Raw genomic sequence first — 20,221 nt, forward strand, 5'->3', positions numbered from 1 at the left:
AGAGGAACGCTCTGATTCTCTGGAACTCCAGAGCGGTGTTCTCTGACTGGCTATCTGTGGCTGACTAGCATTCTAAAGGGGCAGTCTAGTTTACAGGATGCCCAGTGGTTGGCTGGAGTTTTGGAGGGTTGCACTCTTATTGGATGCTGCTCTAGAGAGGCAGCCTCTGGTTGGATGGAGCTCTAGGGAGGTCTTATGTGATTGGCTGGAGCTCTAGAGTAGTGCTTCCTCATTGGAAGCTGGTCTAGAGGAGAGTTCTGTCTGTGGCTGGAGCTCCAGGGAGGTGCTCTGTGATTCGCTGGGGATCTAGAGTGGCGTTCTGTTATTGGTTGGCTAGCGTTCAAAAGGGGGCGGTCTCGTTTACAGCATGCCTGTGTGTGGAACGTGTTTCCCTCGACTCAGAAAAAGAAATAAACGATTAAAATACGTAAATACATAAATAAATAAATCAGTATGTACGTGATAATAAGTAAATGAATAATAAACTCTTGTTTCTGTGGAAGACTTCTGACAAATGTTCAATAAAGTGACAAACTTTACAAATACCTGCGCTGACAACTCAGTGTCTCATTTGTGTTTGTGTGTTTGTGTGTGTGTGTGTGTGTGTGTATTACTGTAAACCAGGGGTTCTTAAACTTTTTTTCGCACCTTCTACCTGTGCCCAAGACAAGTCGTTCACCCCTAACCCTAACTTATGTATATGCACTGAATCATGATTTAAGTGATTAATTTAGTGATTTAAGTGATTCTTGCTCGAGACATTTATCAATACCCTAATAACTTTCCATGGGGACCAACACATGCTTTAATCTGGTTTAGATTTGGCCTAATTATCTTTCCAAGCAGACTTTTGGTCACAACCTCAATACAAACAAAATTCCGCGCAACCCCTGAAATCTCTGGCGCCCCCCCAGGGGGTGCCCGCATCCTAGGTTAAGAACCACTGCTGTAAACTATATGTGTAGGGCCGGCCGCACATGGGCTCCGACAGCACTGCGGCGCACTTTCGCTTCCGATGTAATTCGGACCCCCAAACCCAATTTCACACGCACATAGCATTGAGAGTCAATGGGCGGCGCCGACAAAATAGAACTCGTCTCTAATTGCTATCCGACATCGGGGAATGTCCACGGACATCGGCGCCAGTGTGCGGGGTTCTATTGAAAACAATTGAATCGAACTTTTGCTGAGCAGTGCTCAGCACTTTGTTGAAGCCTATGTGCGGAAGCCCTAGCTCTGTACGTGTATAACTCTGCTCTGTGTATGTGTGTTTGTGTGTATGTGTCTCTGTGTGTGTGTATACCGGTATGTACTGCAGTCTGTCTTTATGTTACTGCACAGCACACCTACACACACTAAAAGGCAAAAGGCATGGCCTTGGCAGTGGTTCAAACAGCAAGGGCGCCTGTTACACCAGGCGGGTGACCCGGGTTCGATTCCGGCCCGACCAAGGTGATTTCCGCTACCCTACCCCATCCCTCTCTCCTAAACTACTCTCTGCCCCCCCTTGTCAGCTGTGCTGTCATCAGGGGCGTAGCAGCAAATTGTAATTGAAATTAAAATGCCAACATGTTTCGACCATCTATTTGCCCTGATGAAGACCTAGATGGTCGAAACATGTTGGCATTTTAATTTCAATTATGAGTAGCCACAGATAATAAAGGCTTTTTAATATACCTCCTTCTTCCGACTGATTCACCTTTGAGTGCCTGGGTCCTTCTGCTTTTCTAATTCTGGATTTCACAACCCCAAGAGCACCATTTTGGACAGTTTTTTTCAACACACCTGAGCGCCCGGTTGACTTCTCTCTTTTTAGTACACACAGTATATTGTGTGTGAGGGCAACACAAACTTCACACACATCCTCTCTCCTAAACCACTTCCTTTCCTCTCTCCTCAGCTGTCCTGTCATGATATATATAAAAGCAGAAGGAAGGTCATGAATTGTGTTTGTACAGTACATGTGCTGTATATTGTGTGTGTGTGAGGGCAACAGAAACGTCACACACACCCCCTACCAGCTGACCCTGCTTTCTTCTCACAGAAAAAAAAGGTCACACGCTGACTCTCCCTCAAACACACACACACACACACACACACACACACACACACACACACACACACACACACACACACACACACACACACACACACACACACACACACACACACACACACAGATAACACGATTTCAGGCTTTCCAGTGGAAAACATCAAAATAACATGCTGTACGCACACGCAAACACACACACACGCACGCACACACACACGGGATGCTTGTCTTGTGTTTTCCATGGAAACTGTGACTTCTGTTTCCTGAATGAAGAGACATGGACACTCGCAGGCCAGCTTATCACGTGTGCACAGTCACACAAAACAATAACACACACACTCTCACACCCATGTGCAGTCATGCACACACACAGACACACACACACAGACAGTCTGTGTGTGTGTGTGTGTGTGTGTGTGTGTGTGTGTGTGTGTGTGTGTGTGTGTGTGTGTGTGTGTGTGTGTGTGTGGTTGATGCATGAGTATCTAGTTGCTGTTTACCCAATTCATGTTTCTGTTGATGCATTTATTTATTTACACACACGTACACGTACGTACACACACACACACACACACACACACACACACACACACACACACACACACACACACACACACACACACACACACACACACCTGTCAATGGTGTTTCTAAGGTGTTTTATTATTCTTCAAATTCTATGAAAACATTAACACACACTCGTCTATGCACCCACGCACACACACACACACACACACACACACACACACACACACACACACACACACACACACACACACACACACACACACACACACACACACGCACACACACACACAACTGTCAATGCGGTATTTCATGTGTTTTTATTATTCTTTGAATTTCATAAAAACATTAACTCACACTCTCTCTCTCTCTCAGCTCAACATGACATTACCCTTTACCCTACATCACACACACACACACACACACACACACACACACACACACACACACACACACACACACACACACACACACACACACACACGTACACACACCCGAACACACACACACACACATACACACCCGCGTGGTGAGAAGGGCTCTGTGGTGACTGTGAAATAACATTGGAGATCAGATCAGATCATACTGCTCAGTCAGCTGTCCCACTACAGCTATTCCCAATAACAATCTGCCTGCACGTGTGTGTGTGTGTGTGTGTGTGTGTGTGTGTGTGTGTGTGTGTATGTGCACCCTGTTGTGAGAATGACGCCTGCAGCGTTTGCCCTTTAAACCAGCGGCCTAATCAAACACCAGCCATCTGCACGCACATGGACACACACACACACACACACACACACACACACACACACACACACACACACACACACACACACACACACACACACACACACACACACACACACACACACACACACACACACACACACACAGTTTCTCTCTCTGTTTCGCTGTCTGTCTCCCTCTCACATGTGCACAGTCACACAAACAACAACAAACACACTCTCACACCCATGCGCAGTCATGCACACACACAGACACACACACACACACACACACACACACACAGACACACACACACACACTCACACATGCAGGCACTGGTCGATGAGTTACTGTGTGGCGAGCAGAGAGGGGGAGGCGTCCGCCACTCTCGTCGCCATGGCTGCAGCAGGGGTCGCGACCTCTGAGTGAGGCATGCTGGGAATCAGGAAGTCCACGCCGGCCTCGGGGGTTGTCATGGCAACCGGTGTCTCCATCACCGTGCTCAGGGGGGTGGGGCTTAGCACCTGCATACAGACACCACACACACATTACATACACAGATTACACTCACACACATTACAGACACACGTTATACAAACACGTTACTGTATACACACATGTCCATACACACATTACACACACACACACACACACACACACACACACACACACACACACACACACACACACACACTAGGGATGGCGAACATTTTGAAATATCTTAACCGGTTACTGAGACTCATTAACTGGTGGTTAACCGGTTAAATTATACAACGTTCGCGTGCCTGATATGCACAGCATTTTTTTTTTACTTTTTTTTTTTCCACATAAGCCTTTTTTTTTTGCGAAGACAGGACCTGCCATGTCCAGCCACTGTTGCTAGATGGAAAATGCTGAATTATTGTAGTAAAACCTCAAAATTATCGTTTTTTGGGGCTTTTTGGGAGGAAATTATTTTTATAATTATTATTATTATTATTACAACCGGCTAACGGGTGGCAGAAACCGGTTAAAGTTGATCCGGTCGACTATCGGTTAACCGGTCACCGCTTAACATCCCTAACACACACACACACACACACACACACACACACAGCTGAGCAATAAACAAGAGCACAGTTGTCCGGACAAAAAAATAACAATACTACAAAAAAAAACTGGTGATCTAAGGTAAACAGACAAACGCTATTTTATTTTGGCAAAGTTGGCCTCTAACACCAAAGCAAGGGAACATTTTCACATCCTCAACAAGTAAAAATAAAAATGACAGCCACTAATTGACACTGATAGGGGTCAGCAAACATCTTTGACACTGCGGCATAGCCTACTTGTGCTTTAAAACCAGTGAAACTGACGACTGTCATGAGGATTAAAAAAAAATCGTCGTGAAAATATCCTGAAGTCCAAAAAGGGGGTCCCCGCTGAAAAAGTTTGGGAACCACTGGACTATACAGTATTGAATGATATGGGCGTGGGGCTTAGCACCTGGATGCAGACTTCTGATTGGTGCTGCTGTGGATGCTGCTGCTGATGATCCGCCTCCTCAAAGTCAGCCAGGTCAGAACCCACTGCACACACACGCACACACACACACGCACACATACGCACACATACGCAAGCACACACACGCACACACACACACACACGCACACACACACACACACACACACACACACGTTGGCACAGAATATAGATGTTTCAGCATTAGACAAGGGCGAATACACACACAGTCAAATATTGAAACAGGGGAACATAATTACAAACAGAGAGAGGGAGTGGGAGAGTGGGAGAGGGAGGCAGAAAGATAGAATTGGGGAGGGCAGGGTGGGGGAGAGGGAGGAGAGGAGAGAGGGAGAGGGAGGGGGGCAGTGGGAGACAGAAAGATAGAATTGGTGAGGGCAGGGAGGGGAAGAGGAGAGAGAGAGAGAGAGGCAGAGGGATGAAGAGAGAGGAATACACAGGGTGAAAAACAGTAACAGAGGAAGAGAGAGCAGGATGGAGAGAGAGAGAATGAGAGTGAGAGAGAAGGCAAAAGAAAGAAAGTAGAGAGGGGTGGCATAAGCTGAGAGAGAGAGAGAGAGAGAGAGAGAGAGAGAGAGAGAGAGAGAGAGAGAGATAGAGACAGAGAAAGAGGAGATAGACAGCTGTATCAGCTGATGTGAATGTAGTGGTTGAGAGAGAGAGAGAGAGAGAGAGAGAGAGAGAGAGAGAGAGAGAGAGAGAGAGAGAGAGAGAGAGAGAGAGAGAGAGAGAGAGAGTGAGCGACAGAAAGAAGAAATAGATAGAAGAGGGGTATGCATCAGCCGATGTGAAAGGAGTGGTTGTGCTTGTGGTGAATCGTAACGGTCAGAGACGGCCACTGTCCGCAAATGCCCCCAACATACACTCGCGCACACACACACACACGCGCACACACACACACACTTCACTTTGCAGACAGACTTGACACACATGCAAATGTACATGCACAGACACACACTCACACAGAGACACACACGCAGACACATAAACCCACATGCATAATGTACACACTCGCACATTAGTGTCGGTGCATGTTTAACAGTATATTATATGGGGCATCCAAAAAACACACACACTTTAAATTATTGTCAAGTAGGTGCCTATTGAAATTTGTGTAATGTTCAAAGTGCGATAGCATGTACAGCCATCACTCAAGGATGATTACTGCACGGGCCTACCGGGCAGAGGTCCAGGGGCCCAAGAGTCAAGAGGGCCCCCAAGCCCCCCCCCCCATTTAAAAAAGTAAACAAAAAAACACTTAATTATTGGTAGCAAAAGAAACAAAGTATCCAAGGCACTCTTCCCAAAAAAGTTAAAATAGCTTTATTAAATGGCTAAATCATTGTAGAAAAGTTAAAAACGCCAACATGTTTCTGCCAAGGAGTGGCCTTCATCAGGGCAGAGTCAACGTGCCTATTGTATTGCCTATTGTTCCACTTAATTATTGGTATTCTTGGTGTCTGGCCCAGGGGCCCATGGAGGGGGGACTTTCTGGTTGCCTGGCCCAGGGGCCCATGGAGGGGGGCCTGTCTTGTTGTCTGGCCACCCCATCAGCTAATCAGAAAAGAGAATTCCGCTGATAAGCGGCAGATAAGTGTTGTTAGCAGTGCCTGGGACCAATCGAATGAGAGATTTGAGGACAGGTGGTAACATAACGAGACATTGAAAAAAGTCTGCTCAATTCAGTGACACTTTGAAAATGACTTGAATAGGCCCAGCTGTAGCTCTAACGCAGGGGTCGGGAACCTATGTCTTGAGGGCCATTTGCGGCCCTTGAGGCCGTTTTATCCAGCCCCCGATATAATTTGAATGTTATTCAGCTTCACATGAAATATGACATATTTTATAACGGAATCTTAGAAATTCCATTTGCAGTACAATTAAGCTATATTCAGGGGACCTAGAGAAGGTGGGGTCTGTTTTAAAGGTGGCTGCCTTCAATATAGGCCTGAAGTGCAGGGGGAAATGCTGGTTTGTGTTCATAGTACGGCCCTCGGAGGACTTTTCCCACCCTTGGATGAATTTGAAGTGGCCCCTTGAATGAAAAAGGTTCCCCACCCTTGCTCTAACAGCTGGGAACTGGACTGCTATGCCGGCGACCCGGATTTGATTCCGGCCCGGGTCATTTGCTGAAGCTTCCCCGTCTCTCTCTACCCCCACTTGATTCCTGTCTATCCTCAACTGTCCTGTCAAAAACAAATAAAAAAGACAAAGGCTTAAAAACACCCCAAAAATATGTATATATAAAAAAGAAAATGACTTGAATAGTCATGAACATCATCTTGAATTATGATTCAAAGTGTGTATTGCATCTTTGAGACACCCCACATGTGTGTGTCTGTGAGTCTAATGTGGTTAAGTGAACAGTAAATGGCTGTGCGTATGGGTGTGTATACGTGTGTGTGGTTGTGTGTGAATCTTTGTTTATGTCTATGTATGTCTGTGTCTATACAGTATGTGTGCAGAATAATATCTATATATAGTATTAGGGCTGGGTAAAATAATTGAGTTAATCGATAATCGATTGAATCGAATCGAAATTCACATAATCGATTCACAGGGCACAAAATCGATTTTTTGGTTCTTTTTCTTTTTGTTCTCAATGTTTAATTTAGGTCTATGGAAAATACCCAGTAGGTATTAGTCAATTAGGCCTAAGCCTACTTATTACAACTTAGCAATCTGTTAACACTGTCAAGCCACAGCCCTTTGACATTTTTATATAATAATAGGCAACAGCATCTTTTGGGGGAAATCCTGGCACCAAGAAGGGAGCGAATTGAATCGATTCGGAATGAATCGAATCGAATCGAATCTTCATTAATCGATTCAAAGTCCTAAGAATCGAAATCAAATCGATACAAGAACATGGCTGCAATACCCAGCCCTATATAGTATATACAGTGAGGAGAATAAGTATTTGATCCCTTGCTGATTTTGTTGGTTTGCCCACTAATAAAGACATGATCACTCTATAATATTAATGATAAAATGTATTCTAATATGGAGAGACAGAATATCAAAAAGAAAATCCAGAAAATAACTTATATTTTAATATATTTTAATTGATTTGTATTCCATTGAGGAAAATAAGTATTTGACCCCTCTAGTCAAAGAAGACAAAATACTTGGTGGCAAAGCCCTTGTTTTCTCATACAGAGGTCATATGTTTCTTTCAGTTAATGACAATGTTTGTGGATATATTAGAAAGGATTTTTGTCCACTTTTCTACGCAGATCATCTCTAAATCACCTAAGTTGTATGACTGCAGCTTGCCAAATAGGAGCTTCTGTTCCCTTCACAGGATTATTATAGGGTTAATGTTTGGAAACTGTCTAGGCCACTTCATGACCTTAATGTGCTTCTGCTTGAGCTACTCCTTCGTTGCTTGGGCTGTATGTTATGGATTATTATCATATTGGGACGCCAACCCATGACCCACCTTCAGTCTAGTGGTGGTGGGAAAGAGGTTGGCATGCAGCATTGTACGTTTACATGTCTCCCTCCATCCATTTCTTGACGATGTGAAGTTGTCCTGTGTCTTGGCCAGACAAACAACCTCAAAACATTATGCTACCACTTTCATTTATGATGTTGGAGAAGGTGTTGTTCTTGGGATCATAGGCAGCATTTCTCTTCATCCAAACACATCGAGCTGTGTTAATGCCAAACAGTTTGATTTTGGTCTCATATGATTCCAGCACCTCCCAATCATATCCTAATCCAGTTTGATGTTAATTGGCAAACCTCAGGTGAGCCTGAACAGGTTCCTTCTGAAGCCGGGGTACCATACATGCACTGCAGGATTTTAATCCGCTGTGGTATCAAGTGTTTCCAATAGTTTTCTTATGATTGAGGTCCCAGCTGCCTTGAGATCATTTCCTAGCTCCTCCCATACAGTTTTAAGGTGCTTTATCTCCTTTTTTTCTGGTTATTAAATTCCCACAAGGTCAAATCTTGTATGGAACCAGAGACGGGCCTCAGATTGATGATTGATGGATCATTTTGTATGTCCTAAAATTGGGAAGAAATACACCAACAGTTTGCTCTTTAATATCCAGGAGCCCATTTCAGCCTTGTTGAGTTCTAAAATCTTTCCCCTGACATCCTTTGACAGCTTTTTGGTCTGTCCTATGTTGGCGAGTTTAGTTTGATTGATTGACTGATTCTATGGACTGATTCTGCAGATTCAATGTGTCTTTTGTGTAGGTTACTATTAACAGGTGTGTTCAATTCAGATAACAAGTTGATTGGAAGTGCCATTTGATCTGCGGGATCAGAACTCTTAATGGTTGGCAGGGGATCAAATACTTATTTCCCTCAATTAAATATAAATCAATTATTATATATTCTTTAGAGTTAATTTCTGCATTTTCTTTTTGATATTCTGTCTCTCCATATTAGAATACATATTATCATTAACCTTAAATACTGATCATGTCTTTATTAGTGGGCAAACCAACAAAATCAGCAAGGGATCAAATACTTATTCTCCTCACTGTATTATATATATGCTTGTGTGTGTGTGTGTGCGTGTGTGTATGTATGTGTGTGTGTGTGTGTGTGTGTGTGTGTGTGTGTGTGTGTGTGTGTGTGTGTGTGTGTGTGTGTGTGTGCGTGTGTGCGTGTGTGTGTGTGTGTGTGTGTGTGTGTGTGTGTGTGTATGTGTGCGTGTGCGCGCGCGAGTGTAAGGCTTCTATTGCTCTCTGTGGAATTCTAACCCTGCATGTCTCATAGGACCTACACCTACATTCCCAGCTGCCTCTCTCTCTCTCACACACACACACACACACACACACACACACACACACACACACACACACACACACACACACACACACACACACACACACACACACACACACACATACAGACTCTCTCTCTCTCTCTTTCACACACACTTCCCACTGACTACTCACTGACTAAATTTTGTGTGTATGGGCTTGTATAACCTGTGTGTATGTGTAATGTGTACGTGCATGATGATCTTGTATTGTGTGTGTGTGTATGCGTGTGTGTGTGTGTGTGTGTGTGTGTGTGTGTGTGTGTGTGTGTGTGTGTGTGTGTGTGTGTGTGTATGCGTGTGTGTGTGTGTGTGTGTGTGTGCGTGTGTGTGTGTGTGTGTGTGCGTGTGTGTGTGTGTGTGTGTGTGTGCATGATGATCTTGTTGTGTGTGTGTGTGTGTGTGTGTGTGTGTGTGTGTGTGTGTGTGTGTGTGTGTGTGTGTGTGTGTGTGTGTGTGTGTGTGTACCTCTGCTGTCCTGGCGAGCCCAGAACTGTTTGACGGTCCGGTTGATGTCGCCCCTCTCCTCTCTCAGCTCCCGCTGCCACACACGCAACTCCTGCACTTCAGGACACACACGCACCTACACACACACACACACACACACACACACACACACACACACAACATTCACAGGGGGAAAAAAATAAGTGAAACGTTGTCTCAGCAACAATGTCCATTCGCATAGCCTCTTCATCAACATTTATTCTGTAATATTAACTGTTGTTTTCAAATCTGTGAGTAGTTAAAGTAGTGTAACCCGACGTATTACTGCGCACTGCGTCCCCTTTGGGGGCGCGAACTCACCATCACATCAAAGGGAGTGACAGCACGATACCAATAGACTAAGGGACAAGTCCGATTGCCCAGCGCTACTGATACTGTACAAGGCTTCGGGAGGGAGGTTTACTCACGTTCCACGCCACACTCTGCTAGATAGCCTCCGTTACACTCACACCCCTAAACCTCACTCCCATACGGGTCACGACACCAGTGTCACCCGACGTATAATTACTGTGCGCTACGTCCCCCTCGGGGTGGGCGGGGAGGGGGGGACTCGCACCACGTCAATGGGAGTCACAGCACGATACCGCTGGACTAAAGGACCAGTCCGATCGCCCAGAGCTACCAATACTGTAGAGCTACCGACACTCTGCTAGTTACCCTCCGTTACAGTAGCACCTCATTTAAAATGTCAGACACATGTTTTCCTAAGTCACGTACAGGGCTGCAATATGATCCAAAAAATCTATATCACGATTATTTCAGGCAATATTGATATCACAATTTTTTAGACGATATTTCTTTTAGATAATTGTTTTCAATAATTTTCAAAAAATTGTGCTAAACAATTCAGAATCCTCCCTCCCTTTAGCCGTGTGAGTGGAGGGCCATAGAGAAACTGGTGAGTGTTGGGTAGCAAGTCTGCTCTGTGCTCGCAATGGCTGAAGTTGAGGGGAATGTATTGCGCTCAGCGTAACCTACCTTTTGGCAGTACAGACAAATTACACAAATATTGTCTCAACTTGATATTAAGAAATTTGATATTGTTTGACAGAAATATTGATATCACGATATAAATTCGATATATTGCACAGCCCTAGTCACGTGCAGAGATTTCTTTTGATAAAACCATGCCTTTGGAGACCTATGCATGTCTATGGCATACTTCCAGATGGCTGTTCGTGGAGCAAGATGGAACCCATTCATCTGGGGAGAGTCAGGTTACGTGTTTCGACCTTGCTGAGCAAATGAAGGGTTTATTTGCAAAACGGTGTATCTCCATTTTGTAGAATGTTGGGAAATGTACATTTTATATAGGGCATTCCATTGCACTGCATTGCAAAATGGATTTCATAAAGGTTTAAAAAGTATGTTCCCAAATTATTTTGAGTGGCAAGAACTCACATATAGGTGATAGGACATCTGAATAGTCGTTTCCAATAATAAAATGCAAAAGTCAAAAATGGTGGATACACCGTTTTGCAAATAAACCCTTCAAATACAATACTGTACATTCAGGAGAGCGGCACACAGACCTACGTGTGTTTTCAGAGGGTGTGGCTTCAGGCTCTTGCCAAACCAAGTCAGGAAAAGACTTTCTACTATCCTTGCCACCAATAAATTCTTTCAATCCCACTAGGGCACTAGGTTACTACGCCTGCAACCCGGGTTTTATTGCGGCCCGGGTCATTTGCAGATTCCTTCCCAGTCTCTCTCTCTCCACTTCATTTCCTGTCTCTCATCCACTGATCACCTGCCTCTGACTCTGTAGGACAGCCAGTCCATCACTAGCACGCACGCACACACACACACACACACACACACACACACACACACACACACACACACACACACACACACACACACGTGTACGTGTACGTGCATGCAGTCCCCCATGCGTGTTCAAGCATCAGAAGGAGATACAGTATTTTGGGGATTTAGGCGTTGGTATGGTAGCATAGCCCCCTCCTGCTGTGCAGTGGCTGATTCAGTTCAGTTGGGTTTATTTGGTAGGGACAGATACACATCATGTAGGGTAGGCTGTACAAACCCAACAGAATAGCATCATAGCATTTTTAGCCTTGGCTAATTTAGGGACTGTACGTTATTTACCGGGGGGGGGGAGGGCTGGTGCGTAGCGGGGGGAGGGCCATGATGAAAAAAATGAGGTGGGGGGGAGGGCCATGGCAAAAAAAACCCGAATTTATTTATTTATTTATTTTTTAAAAATAATATAAAAAAATTCAATATTTCTCTGAAACACATCGCTTTGCGATGCAAGGTCCCGGGTGCATACTTTAGCACTGAAGCGTGTATCTGTAGTCATCCCTAGGCATACCTAGGGATGCGTGTAGGCATACCGAATAATGTGTTAGCCTAGGCTAAATATTATTTTTGGTGCTTTTGTGTGAAAAAGACCTTGTGCCATAACGGTGACCGTGATTTCCTCGGGTTACTGCTGGAACAACATCGCAAAGTTGGTCCTGGATCAACATCTGGTTTGAGTGGTTATCTATGTCAGATTTCGCGCCAGTAACGTCTTCTGTAGCCTATGGATTAAGATCAGTTATGCAGAAGTGCCATGCTGTTACAAAATACAATTATTCACTGACAGGTTAAGTTTAGGAATATGTTTTGCTAAAGGCATAATTTGGCATGTTGTTAGGTTGGTGCACACATTTTCACTGACAGGATGTTTAGGAATTAGTTTTGGTTTAGGCACAGTTCCACATAGCCACTGTAATAGCCTACCTAGCCATAACCAGAGCCGTATACCACCGTGACGGCACTTGGCATGCCCGTTAATTTTTGGAATCAGACCTAGAATAGGCTAACATACCAGATGTTGATCCAGGGCCAACTTTGCGATGTCGTTCCAGGAACAACAGTAACCCGAGGAAATCGCAGTCACCGTGCCCAACGCAGGGCGATCCCCCAACTGTTTCGCTCGCTATCATAGTCGACTTGTACATTTGGTGATGTGTCAGTGCATCGCAAGGCATAGAGAGATGTGCACGAACAAGCCTACTAACTTTGGACAGAGCTTCGAGGCGGCTGCTCAACTTCAGAATCTCGAAGTGAAATGTAGCCTATTTTCTTCCAACCGGCATCAGCTGTCAAACTGGAGCGCACGCCACCCTAAAAATGCAGCGGTTTGTTTAATTGTTCATCGGTGTCCACAAGAATGTTTACTTTAGGGAAAATAAAAACACGTTTTGAAATAGTCTAGGCTAGAGCTACTGTTTGGAGCCATACGCCTACTTCAACCCTGTAATCCCACCAACTCGAGTCACCCTGCACGTGAGACCGCTTGCTCACGCAGCTTGGTCTAGGACCCGCATGATTGACAGCCTAGAGTCTAGGTTGTCAATCATGCGGGCAGAGCGAGAGAGAAGAGAGGGTGGGGGGTTCACTTCGAGATTCCGCAGTTGAGCAGCCGCCTCGAATCTCTCGGTCCAAAGTTGAACAGAACAGTTAATAGGCTACACTGTTCGTGCACATCTCTCTGTGACAATTGCCATGCACTGACATGACCAAATGTTTAAGTCGACAAGGATAGCGAAACAGAGCTGGAGGGCGCCCTGCGTCGGGGTTAAATGGCGCAAGGTCTTCTCACACAAGAGCACCAAAAATTATATTTAGCATTTAAATTTCTGTACCTGTAGGGGGAGGGCCATGGGAAAACAAAATTGAAGTGGGGGGAGGGCCATGGGGAAAAAATTGAGGTGGGGGGGGAGGGCCATGATTTTTTTTTTTGACCGGACTTCCAGCGCACCAGCCCTCCCCCCCCCCGGTAAATAATGTACAGTCCCTTACAATGCCCGTACCAAGAAGGGCTTTTAAAATAAAATATATATTTTTAGATGCATTTTAGATGCGTCCTTGCATCTCTATAAGAGGGTATGTCCATCCGTCGGTCTATCTGTCGGTCTGTCCGTCTGAAACTCATTCTTTAAATCGTCCAAAACGCGATCTTCGCCGCCTTTTTTTGAGTTACCCTTTACATATTTGTGCTTTTGGACGCATCTTTGTCCGCCTGTCGGACTCGTTTATTCCGGATGACAACACATGATGGCTCCAGTTTCCACCTCCGCCTCTCCTGATTCCACACGCCTCCCTCCCCTATAGATCATCTCCTCCTGAAAGTGATACTGTCCCATTTTTGGAAATAAACTTATTTGACACCTCCCCTTGAGTTAAATAATAAGGTTTTACCATTTTCCTGTACTTTCAACCGTTTTGTAGCTATGGCAGTGCAAATTTTACCTCTAAGCTAGCAGTTAACATTGAGTCCTATGACACCAGTTAGCCGCCAGCTGGTCTCATAGGACTCAATGTTAACGGCTAGCATGAAGGTAAAATCTGCACTGCCATACCCAGAGAATGGTTGAAAGTACAGGAGAATGGTAAAACCCTATTATTTAACTCAAGGGTAGGTGTCAAATAAGCTTATTTAAAAAATGGGACAGTATCACTTTAAAGGGGCACTATGTCATTTTAGTAGCCTGGTAAACCAGCGCCACCCGCTGGGCGCCGACATTTTTCAGCTGCGAGTGGGTCTGGCCTCGGATCTGAGAACGTTTTGAACACTGTGCCCTGAGTCTGGCAAAACCAATTACAACGCAGAGATTTGTTTTGAATCAAAGCGGGCAGGGTTTTGAGGGAGTGACGACGAACCTTGCAACACCGTTGGGAAGCACATCAACGGCAAAGATCGCCGATTGGTCAGAGCGCCGGCACGGTTTGAAAAAACAACAGGTTGTTCTCATCAGCAATCGTCCGAGGTAACGTTCATCGGGGCCAGACTAAATTACTCCGGTCTCACATTTAAGCTGGTTTATCAGACTATCATTTTAGTCCTTAGGTAGTAATAAGTAGAAATAGACTACAGCACATATAATATACATACAGTGCCCTCCATAATTATTGGCACCCCTGGTTGAGATGTGTTAAAAGCCTTAAAATAAATTCAGTGTTTATTGCAGAGGAATACTGTCACACTGAAAATTGTAGGAAAATGTAGCCTTCAACTCAAATGAATTGTAAGAAAATAAAAAAATCCCTGGCTAAAAAATAATTATTTTCATTAAATCACCTGTTCCACAATTATTGGCACCCTTAACAATTCCCAGGAAATAAATATAATTGAAGCATTTCTGTCATTTCTACAGTAGTTTACAAAGTTTACCAGAGTATGTAGGAACATTTAATTAGTAATTCATCACTTCCTGTTTCCCTGGGGTATAAATATGACGTGACACCGAGGCCATTTCTCTTATCCACTCTTAAACATGGGAAAGACAAAGGAACACAGCATACAAGTGAGGCAGATGTGCGTCGACCTTCACAGGTCAGGCAGAGGCTACAAGAAGATTGCCACTCAACTGCAGCTGCCCATATCCACTGTGAGAGGAGTAATTAAGAAGTTCAAAACAACTGGAACAGTGGTAAACAAGCCTGGACGAGGACCCAAGTTTATTTTGCCACCACGCACAGTGAGGAGGATGGTAAGAGAAATCAAAAGATCTCCAAAGCTCACTGTTACAGAATTACAACAAATGGTAGCATCCTGGGGTCACAAAGTCTCCAAATCAACCATCAGGCGCTGTCTACACGCCAACAAGCTGTTTGGGAGGCATGCACGGAGAAAACCTTTCCTCACTCACAATCATAAACGCAAGCGTCTGGAGTTCGCCAAGCAGTATTGGGGCTTCAACTGGGACCGTGTGCTTTGGTCAGATGAGACCAAGATTGAGCTTTTTGGCAACAAACACTCTAAGTGGGTCTGGCGTACCACGAAAGATGCGCATGCTGAAACGCACCTCATACCCACTGTGAAGTATAGGGGTGGGTCAGTGATGCTGTGGGGCTGTTTCGCTTCCAAAGGCCCTGGGAACCTTGTTAGGGTGCATGGCATCATGAATGCTTTGAAATACCAGGACATTTTAAATCAAAATCTGTTGCCCTCTGCCCGAAAGCTGAAGCTGGGTCGTCACTGGGTCTTTCAGCAAGACAATGACCCTAAACATATGGCCAAATCTACACAGAAATGGTTCACCAGACACAAAATCAAGCTCCTCCCATGGCCATCTCAGTCCCCTGACCTCAACCCCATTGAGAACCTGTGGGGTGAGCTGAAGAGGAGAGTACAGAGGAGAGGACGCAGGTGATTTAGAGAGATTCTGCAAAGAGGAATGGCTGAAGATCCCTCTTTCTGTCTTTTCCCATCTTGTGAAACATTATACGAGAAGATTAGGTGCTGTTTTGTTGGCAAAAGGGGGTTGTACAAAATATTAACACCAGGGGTGCTAATAATTGTGACACACATTATTTGATGTCAAATAATTATTTCTTTATGTGGGATTTTTTCCCCACTGAATAAATGCACTTGTATTGAAGGTTGGATTTTTCTCTTTTTTTCCATTAAGGTCCTAGCCTGGGAACTCCCATACTGCCTTTAGTTCTACACAATCGTTTCGATCTGAAAGACAGTATGGCGAGGATGACTCATAACGTACAAGATCATGGGATCTGTGTCATAATGGCCAAGCATTCCGACCTTAACAGTTTCTCTGCCCAATCAGAGAGCAGGGCAGTGTGTCATAATAGCCAATTATTCCGGCCCCATATGGAATTTACAATAGGCAACTCCCCAGACCTAATCTCACTTGTGATTAGGTCTGGTGTTAACCAGGCAATTAAGGTCCCATTTTATTTAGAAAAAAACTAAAATAATTGGAAGCTAAAAAACACATCTTAACCAGGGGTGCCAATAATAATGGAGGGCACTGTACATAGGCTATACACAAATGAACAAAGCCCCCCCCCCCCACACACACACACACAAAACACACATCCTTATTGAAATCTTCTGTGTGTGTCTATGTGTGTGTGAGAGAGTGTGTGTGTGTGTGTGTGTGTGTGTGTGTGTGTGTGTGTGTGTGTGTGTGTGTGTGTGTGTGTGTGTGTGTGTGTGTGTGTGTGTGTGTGTGCTGGTTGAGGGGAAGTTGCCACTGGCTCCTTCCTCTCCTCCACAGAATCTCCTCTTCTGTCTGTCTCTCCTTTCCATCTCCCCCCACCTCTCTCTCTCCCACTCTCCCCCTTCCATTCTCTTTTTCTTCAATCTCATCCCCCTACTCTCTGTATAGCTCTGTTCTCTCTCCCTCTCTCTCTCTTCCTCTCTCTCTCTCTTTCTCTCCCTCTCCCTCTCATCTCTCTTTCTCTCCCTCTCTCTCTCATCTCTCTTTCTCTCCCTCTCTCTCATCTCTCTTTCTCTCCCTCCTTCTCATCTATCTTTCTGTCCCCCCTCTCCCTTCCTCTCTTTCTCTCCCCCTCTCTCTCATATCTCTCCCTCCCTCTCATCTCTCTCTTTCTCTCCCTCTCCCTCTCATCTCTCTTTCTCTCCCTCTCCCTCATCTCTCTTTCTCTCCCTCCTTCTCATCTATCTTTCTCTCCCTCTCTCTCTCATCTCTCTTTCTGTCCCCCCTCTCCCTTCCTCTCTTTCTCTCCCTCTCTCTCTCATCTCTCTTTCTCTCCCTCCCTCTCATCTCTCTCTTTCTCTCCTTCTCTCTCTCATCTCTCTCTTTCTCTCCCTCTCTCTCTCATCTCTCTTTCTCTCTCGCCCTCTCATCTATCTTTCTCTCCCCCTCTCCCTTCCTCTCCCACTCTCCCTCATTCTCATCTCTCTTTTTATCCCCCTCTCTCTTTCTCTCTCTCCCCCTCCCTCTCATCTCTTTCTCTCTCTCTCATTTCTCTTTCTCTCCCCCTCTCCCTCCCTTTCATCTCTCTCTCTCTCTCTCTCTCTCTCATCTCTCTTTCTCTCGCTCTCATTTCTCTTTCTCTCTCCCTCTCCCTCCCTTTCATCTCTCTCTCTCTCTCTCTCTCTCTCTCTCTCTCTCTCTCTCCTTCTCTCTCTCTCTCTCTCTCTCTCTCTCTCTCTCTCTCCTTCTCTCTCTCTCTCTCTCTCTCTCTCTCTCTCTCTCTCTCTCCCTCTCTCTCTCCCTCTGCTAAGTGGGTCAGTTATGTAAGCTTCTTCATAATGGCTTCCACCGCTCACCATCTCACACACTCCAGTTAGCACACACACACAAACACACACACACACACACACACCCACACACACACACACACACACACACACACACACATACACACACACACACACACACACGAACACACCACAAACACACGCACACACGAACACACCATACACACAGACACACACACACACACACACATATTCTGGCAGTATATTCAAAGACAAACTCACAAACACATTTATATTCAAGCATTAACACACACACACACACACACACACACACAGACATTTATATGCAAGCACATAAATTACAACACACGCACACCTTATGGAAGGGATTAATGTGAGTGTGAATGTGTGTGCTGTGCTTTTTCCGTGTGTGTGTGTGTGTGTGTGTGCGTGCGCACGTGTTTGAGTATTGAAAGGCTGAGATGACATTAAGACCCTTCACAGGGATGTTAGTTCCCAATCCTCACACACACACACACACACACACACACATACACACACACACACACACACACACACACACACACACACACACACACACACACACACACATACACACTACATCTCATGTGGAAGAGTGTCTCCAGGGTGTTTTGATGCTGTGTGTGTGTGTGTGTGTGTGTGTGGCTCCAAGCCAGTATCTGTATGTGTACGCATGTGTGTACGTGTGCTAGAATGTGTGTGCGTGTGTGTGTGTGTGTGTGTGTGTGTGTCTGTGCGAGTGTAAGCATATGTGGAATTGTGTGCATGTGTGTATGGTACACGTGAGCTGAATATGTGTGTAAGGTTGGGGGGGGGGTCGTGCTTTTAAAAACGTGACTGCCCCCAGCCCAGTCAGTGTGTGTACATGAAGAGAGTGTGTGCACATCAATCTCACCCCCATACACATTACATTACACACCAGAGAAGGTTTAGGTAGCAGGAGACCTGGTCAATGGTGTAAGCATCCATAGAAATTAACGGTGAAGATTCGTAACGCAAATATGGCGTCTACCCGCACATCTAGTGCCTTTCTGGTAACAAGAGCCAATGTGCCTGCTGAGCTGCGTTGCCACTGATCCAATCATCTGGCTGCATCGGCGCACGCGAAATGTTGTGCATGCTCAGTTGTGAAAAGCCCTCCCGTCCTATACTCAGTTTCCCCCATTCATTTTTCCCATTGACTCTCAGATCTGGTCTCACTCATCGCGAAATAGCACCCCGAAGGCGTCAACAAGATGGCGGCGCAGTGACGTAACTTATACAGGAAAAACGTCTGATAACTGTGTCCCAAGTAGAGGATGACATTTTTTTGGGAATTCCTGTGGGTCCCGCGGGATGGGATTCAAAATTCAAAGATGAACGGGAGCGGGCAGGAGCGGGAATAAAGATGAATGGGAGCAGGCAGGAATGGGAATAAAAATGAACGAGACCAGGAATACTCGCTTATTTTTTCATTAAAAAAAAACCTCGTTTTTTTGATGAAACGGGAGTGGGCAGGATTGGGAAACATTCTTTTCAGGAGTGGACGGGATGGGATTTGTTTCTTTTACTCCATTCCGGGATGGGACAGGATGGGAATTTTTTTCAGGGAACGGGATGGGACGGGAGTGAAAATCCACTCCCGTGTCATGCTCTAGTCCCAAGGAGCCGTACCACAGCTGCCAGTGGCCCTGCTCCTGACCAGCAACAAATCCACCAACTCCACCTTTCTCAATCCAATTCAAATTACAATCATGTTTCATTCCTGTTTGTGTGAATGAGTTTAATTCCGCTTGGGATTGAATACAGTTATTAAGGGTGCATGTAACATGTATTGGCAAAGGACGCGCTCAACTTCTTGGAAAAAACAAAAGTCTTTGGGTGCGCGATAAAATGTATCAACTTAAGGAAGAAAAATCCGCACTCACAAACTGCGTCTCATTATTTATTTATATTACCACCATGTCCAAACGCACTGAAGGCTTGATAACCGAAACGTGTTTGCTTTTTGGATATGGTGTTAATATAAATAAATAATGAGACGCAGTTTGTGAGTGCGGATTTTTATTCCTTATGCATGTAACATGTAAAGATAGCTGATGTA

General features: G+C 45.1%; 1 protein-coding gene across 1 annotated transcript in view; it reads right to left on the bottom strand.

The window, feature by feature from the left end:
• Positions 1–2,879: 2,879 nt before the first annotated feature.
• iqck (IQ motif containing K) overlaps positions 2,880–20,221 on the bottom strand; it is a 31,632-nt gene continuing 14,290 nt past the window's right edge. The window contains exons 8-10 of the mRNA XM_063220821.1: positions 10,074–10,188; positions 4,787–4,869; positions 2,880–3,825 (exon numbers count right to left, since the gene is read on the bottom strand). Coding sequence (XP_063076891.1) covers positions 3,649–3,825; positions 4,787–4,869; positions 10,074–10,188 — 375 coding nt within the window. The 3' untranslated portion in view covers positions 2,880–3,648. The remainder of the gene's footprint in view (positions 3,826–4,786; positions 4,870–10,073; positions 10,189–20,221) is intronic.

This window comes from Engraulis encrasicolus, chromosome 17 (assembly GCF_034702125.1).
Source record: "Engraulis encrasicolus isolate BLACKSEA-1 chromosome 17, IST_EnEncr_1.0, whole genome shotgun sequence".
NCBI lineage: Eukaryota > Metazoa > Chordata > Actinopteri > Clupeiformes > Engraulidae > Engraulis > Engraulis encrasicolus.